This window comes from Fringilla coelebs (assembly GCF_963513975.1).
Source record: "Fringilla coelebs genome assembly, chromosome: 10".
Lineage (NCBI taxonomy): Eukaryota > Metazoa > Chordata > Aves > Passeriformes > Fringillidae > Fringilla > Fringilla coelebs.
This window is the reverse complement of record NC_140036.1, coordinates 2,635,682-2,641,822: the sequence shown is the minus strand read 5'-3', so window position 1 is coordinate 2,641,822 and position 6,141 is coordinate 2,635,682. Positions and strand designations below refer to the sequence as shown.

The following is a 6,141-nucleotide window of genomic DNA, read 5'->3' as shown; positions in this document are numbered from 1 at the left end:
CTCTTTTCTAATTAGATTTTGCAGAAAGAAATTAAAATCTCCTTTTTAGGCAAAACCATCTTTTGGCACCACAGAATTCACTTGCAAGTTTGAACTTTCTGTCCTTGAGGAGAACTGGTAGAACTGGCTACAGAAATCACTTTGCTTCCATGGACTTTTTGCATCCTCTGCTTCATTTGCCTTTCTAAGGACTCAGCATAGATCTTGCTTTCTCCAAGTCAGACAACCCTCCCAAAATCCTAAGGAAATGGACTTCCCTGGCTGTGCCTCAGTGAGGAGAGTGAACAGAACCGCGTTCCGCCTCAGGAAGAGAGAGTTCAACAGTTCCTCAGATTTGGATGACACAACTTTGCTGCTTTTGCTGGAGGAATGGTCTCTCACCCCATCAGGCACAAACACGAAGATGTTCTTAATCTCTCCCGTTGTCTGCCTCGTGGCAGGTGTCCTCATCATCCCAACCATCTTATTTGTGATCTTCTCTCGGTTTAAAATCCGCCAGGAAACGAGGTACATGCTGCTGGGAAACGCTCTGCTTTCTGATCTGATCTACCTGCTCTTCTACACGCTGTTAGCTGCTCTCAATGCAGCACATCTACACCTCCCAAAGGAAGCATGTGTCCTCCTCTTATTTTTGCTGGCAGTGGCTTACTGTGGAGGTCTGTTCACAGCTGTTGCAATAGTCTTGGACACGTACATCGCTGTTTTGTTTCCTTTGCGCTACATTGCTATTTTGCCTCCCTCACGAACTAAAAAAGGCCTTGTATTACTGTGGATATGTTCTGGAGCTTTCTCTGGGATTTTCTTCTTGGTGCTATGGACTACCCACAGCTTTGTGCCCTGTGTCCTGGAAATGTGCTCAATTCCAGTAATACTAATATTAACTCTGAACAGGACTGATGCTGTGAAACTCTGTTTCTGGCTTTCTGCCATAGTTGTCATTCTCTGCCTGTCTGTAATATTTTGTTGCTATGCTATTCTGTATTTTAAAACCAAACGCTCGGGTATATGGAAGAGCATCTGCTCCAGAGCCAGTGTAACGTTTGTAATGCACAACACTGTCTTATTTTTTTACTTCTTTCCACTCTTGGCCCTTTTTGTAGAATCATTCTTGAGCGTTAATGTTTTCATCAGACTGCAGACAGGAATCTTGGTCTCCCTGACAGTCTGCAATGTCCTCATGATCCTTCCTAAAGTTCTGTTCCCTTTTCTATATGGGCTTCGCTACAGAGAGATCTCAGCCTCTCTCAAATCCATTGTCAGGAGGAAGCAGCTTCCCCCTGTGTCACCTGCCCCACCACCATCCTGAGGCAGTGCAGAGCACAGTCACAGCAGAGGAGCTGTCCTCACCTTGTTACCGTGCAAGACTGATGGAAATCACCCAGCTTCTGAAGTGGAGAAGTGATCAATCCATAGTAAGAAGACATGGGTTCATCACTGCCTCATTTGTGCCAAAAGGCCACAGATCTTTCATCACGACACAGCTGAGAATATAGTGAATGCTACCCTGGATGAAGTTCCAAGCTTTGTTCTGATGTGAAAGGCAGGACCTTCTGGAAGAGATACTGAATTAAGGTCATTTTCAACCACCTGTTGCAGATGCCTTTCTGGAGAAAAGAAAATTAAAAATAGATAATGCAAAGCAAAGGAGTAACCACAGGTCTCGTGACAGCATCATGGCAGCATCATCTACAGCAGAGGATCCTTAAGCAAATGTGCTGTAAAAACAACAACCATTCCTTTCACACAGTCTATTCTTGCAAGCTTGGCATCCAAAGTCCTGTTCTTGAGAGCATGCACTGAGAGGTGCCTCTGGAAACTGCTGCACTCAGTGGAACACCATTGTTCAGCTTGTGCAGTGTGCTGGTGTATTCGCTGCCTTATGGAGTCTATCTGACAATCTGCAAAACACTGATGGTTTGATAAAATCTCCTCCTGATGGGAAGCCACCTTAGATCAGTGTCTGGTGGGCAGCCCAGCACATGGCACTGCCAGGCATTACCGAGGGGGACGTGCTGCTGGGTGAGAGAGGACGGGGGCAGCGGGTGGCGTTCCCTCCCTGCCGGGTGCGGAGCCGCTGAACCCAGCGGGTGCTGCGGAGCCTGGGGCAGCCCAAACCCTGAGTCCCTGCTGGGGCCCTGCTGGGGTGACTCGGCCAAGGCTGAGCCCAGCAGCTGGGGCAGCAGGGCAGGAGCAGAGAGGTGCCAGGCTGGGCACAGGAGCACCCACACCGTGGCTCAGACAGGACCCGGGGCGAGGGACTAAGCGTGAACACCACTTCTGAATCTCTGCCCAGGCAGCTCTCAGTTCTGCCTCACAAAAATCTCCTCCAGCAGCCTGATCTCAGCTTACAGCCACACCATGTCAGAGCTGCTGCTGGGTACCTGCCACCAAAGCCTTGGGAAGGTCAGGAGGAGAGGCTGCAGAGCTGGTTGGTGTATTGGGGCAAGAAAAATGAGATCCTGTAAGAGCATTTTAGGTTTTCCAGATCAGCCACCTACCTATAGAAGACAAGCAAAACATATATCTGACCTTTGAAGAGACCAAAATGTCATTAGATATAAATATCAGTGTGGGAAATTTAAATTGCTGTTCTGTCCCTTGGACTTGAGAAAAGAGTTCTGTATTTCTTAAGATAATATTTTTAGAATTTGTTACGTTTTATGTATAAATACATTGGACTTTTAAAAAGCTCCTTGATTTCACTCTGTGCAGTATTTTCCTTGTGCAGACTCTCTCCACCTTCTGTTTGCTTAAAGCAATACACAGAAAGTGCTGAATGTGGCTTTTGGCTATTTCACACTCATCTGAAGAATTCCAGTACGTGTGAGCCAGGAGGAGATCGGTGTCTGGTTACTTGAAATGTTTTTGGCAGCAAAGTGAGTTCGAGCAGTTCCTGCTGATCTTCTCATTCCCAAACTGCTTGTTACTCTCTTCACATTGCAGTGTCCACTCTCTCCTGTTTGCTGATGCAACTGCTTCTGGGGTTGCAGGTTAAAAATATCTCTTCAAAGAGAAGTGGTGTTTTCATTTTAACTGAGGTTATCCCGGCGATCTGTTTTATAGGATCTTCTGAAAACAACTGCATCAGCACAACTGAGGTTGTAACAAATTCCAGTTCAGAGGTGGGGGGAATGAGCAGGGACATCTTAGAGGATTTGCTGCTAAGGAAAACTTCTTGTATGAGAAGTATCTCTAAGGCAAAATTGTAGCAAGTGAATGAACTGTAATATTGCATATTTGCTTGAACCATGGTTCTGTGCTTCTCAGTCCTCTTCAATAAAAGGATCTAGAAGTTGCTTTTTACTGTCTGCTTTTATTTTTCTCCAAGATGAATGTACCATGGACATCTATCACAGAAAGTATGTTTGTGTACTTTATATTCAACCTGTAACAGGGGTCCTCCATAACACATAGGAAGGATGGGGGGAAATGTCTGCAGACTGGATCAGGTTCTTTCTGCTGAACCCCTTTGGCATGTGGGAAGATCAAGAATGGAAGAGGTATTTGTGAATCCCCAGGCTTTCATATCCCGGGCCAAATTTTTATGCCAGTGCCAATGACCAGGATGCTGATAACTCACAGGTTGTTTTGGCCGTGCAAGGTCCATTCATGTTTACCTCTATTGGAAATTTTCATGATAAGTAGTAAAGGTAACTGTGTAAATAGCAAAAAGTAAGGTAATTCTATATGGAGCCATAGGTGACTGTGTAACAGCAAGTTAACAGTACTTGGTCCTCCTGCTGACCTCTGACAATTATGAAGGTATAATCTGGACAGGATTCTGTTGCCAATTCTGTAACACTCTCTTACATACACATGTCCTGGACACAATGAGAACTTTGGTAACATAAAGAAAGATGCTGAAAGACGGAGGAATCAGTGATTGTGGGAAGTTTATGTATATATAAAGCCTGCCCACAGTGACATCACAAGGACCAGGCAAACAAAACACTGCTGTGTGGAGATGGTCTTCTAAGAAAGACCACTCCAAGCTGATATTAATTCTCTTTAAAGTGGTTTAACATTAGACAGGTACATTTCTCTTAAGTGACTGCTTGTAAACAACTTATTTCCATGGAATATTAGTGTGCTGTTTGGTACAAAAGCAGCAGGTTATAGTGTGCAAAGAAGAAACACACCATGTGCCTGGACAATTTGCCTATGAGAATAGGATCAAAGGGCTCACCAGGGCAACATCACAAGCACTAGGTTCCTAGAATGTTTTTCATAAATGTCGCGAGTTTTGTCTCAAAGAATGTTAGGCTTCTGTATTTTTCACAACCTCTTGGGTGAAGTGATCACCAGCCTTGTAAGGATGTCTCCACATAAGCTCTGGAAATTCAAACTGAGACTGTTTACCAGAGCCCAGTAATCGACCTCTCCCAGGTCACATAAGTGAACTTCTTAGACGTCATGAAGTTTGGCTGCCCTGCATTTTAATTTGAAGTGAAATGCAGAGCAGTTGGCTTTAACATGTGATTTGGCAGCTGGGGGCAGTAATCCTTTAATGAATTGCAACAGCATGAATCACTAAAGGTATTCTAATTTATAGCCTAAATATATATTTCTGGTCAGTTTTCCCCCTCTTTTTTTGTGCCAGTACTGTCACAACGTTTACCTCTGCTCTCTTCCCTCTCCCAGCTGGATTTAAAGTGCAGTTTGCTGTCTGTAACCTGCAGACTGAAGGGAGTCAGACCTGCATTCCAGGGTCTGGGGCTGTGCCATACATCACTGCAGACATAATTACATCAGAGATAAGTCATTGCCTCAAATGAGATCAGTTTCACTGTCAGGAGATACAGAGGATCTCCATGCAGGTAAACAAGCGCTCAGCTTTCAATCTGAGGTACAGTTCATTGCAAGCATTTGAGTAATTATTCAGTAAAACTAATTAACCTCCTGCAGTTTTAGTAATTACTGTTGGAGTGTCTACTTCTGCTCCATCAATTGGCTGTGTCATTTTCTACTGGAAGTGTAATATAGGAAGAGGACAGAAGGAAAGTGACATAGCCTGGTTGCACTGGGGGCAGCCCGGGAGCCCTGGGGCTGTGTCAGTGCTGGGGAACAGCAGCAGCTGCCCCGAGGCAGCTCAGGCGGCTCCTGCAGGGACAGTCGGCTCTGTGCTTCGCTGGTCCCTGTTTGTACACCTGATCCTCTGTGTTCCTTGGGCAGAAATTGTGGCTGTGGTCACTCCCTGCCGGAGAGGGGTGATGCACGGCAGATGAGAAAGAGCCTGGGATAGGGAAAGGAAATTGCAAGGTTTTGAAACTTGATTTCTGTTGTCTCCTGTCTCCATCCCCACCTCCCTGCTGGCAAATGAGTGCCCAGCACTGCTGGTTCTTACCATTATTTTCACAAACTTTGTGATTTTAGGTGTCTGTATAAAACTACTGACTTGAATGTTTTTGTTTTTCAATGTATTTCAAGTCCTTCAGATTGCAACATGAATCCAGAAGATACAAAGAGCAGAGAGGCAAATAACCACAACTCTTCACTCACTGCTATTAAAATGTCAGAATTTGTGAGCGATTCATGAGTTAGGAGAGGGAAAGGAGCCAAGCTGTGGTTGTGCTGTCTTGTGTTTGTCAGTGAGGGCTGTTTTGGCTTATGATTGCCCAAGGTTTGCACATGTGACTAGGAAACCACCTTAGGACAGACAAGAGGCTGTTTCCTGCCTTTGAGATGTGAAGTTAAGAATTTGTATTAGGAAGTTTATTTGGACAACTTTTTTCTGATTCAGTAGTTTATCTTTCTCAAGAAAAAAAATTCCAAGATTTTGCTACAAACATTACAGGGAGAAAATCAGCAACCAGTTCCTGAGGTCTGCTGGTTTTTAGGATGATTCTCAGTAGGAAGAACTAGTCAGATTCAACAGCTGATATAATTAGTTTTTTTAACAGGTAAAGATACAAAATGCAGCACCTCAAGAGGAAAGGGAGAACCCTCCCATTCATCCACCTTCTCTGTCCCTCTAGACCAGCCAGTGCTTGCAACCAAGGCAAAGGTGGTAACTGTTCTTCACAAAAACCTTTTGAAATAAAATATTCTCTCTGGAGGGTCCTTCTTCAGGCCCTCTGAAAAGCAGAATGGGATGGGAGAGTGGGGCCCAGCACAGAAGTGTGAGAAGTGCTGACCCTGCAG

General features: G+C 44.8%; 1 protein-coding gene across 1 annotated transcript; it reads left to right on the top strand.

The window, feature by feature from the left end:
- Positions 1-247: 247 nt before the first annotated feature.
- GPR148 (G protein-coupled receptor 148) lies at positions 248-1,306 on the top strand (the record flags this gene model as incomplete). Its single annotated transcript, XM_084212209.1, has 1 exon — positions 248-1,306. One exon carries the CDS (start codon positions 248-250, stop codon positions 1,304-1,306), a length of 1,059 nt encoding a protein of 352 aa, XP_084068335.1.
- Positions 1,307-6,141: the final 4,835 nt, after the last annotated feature.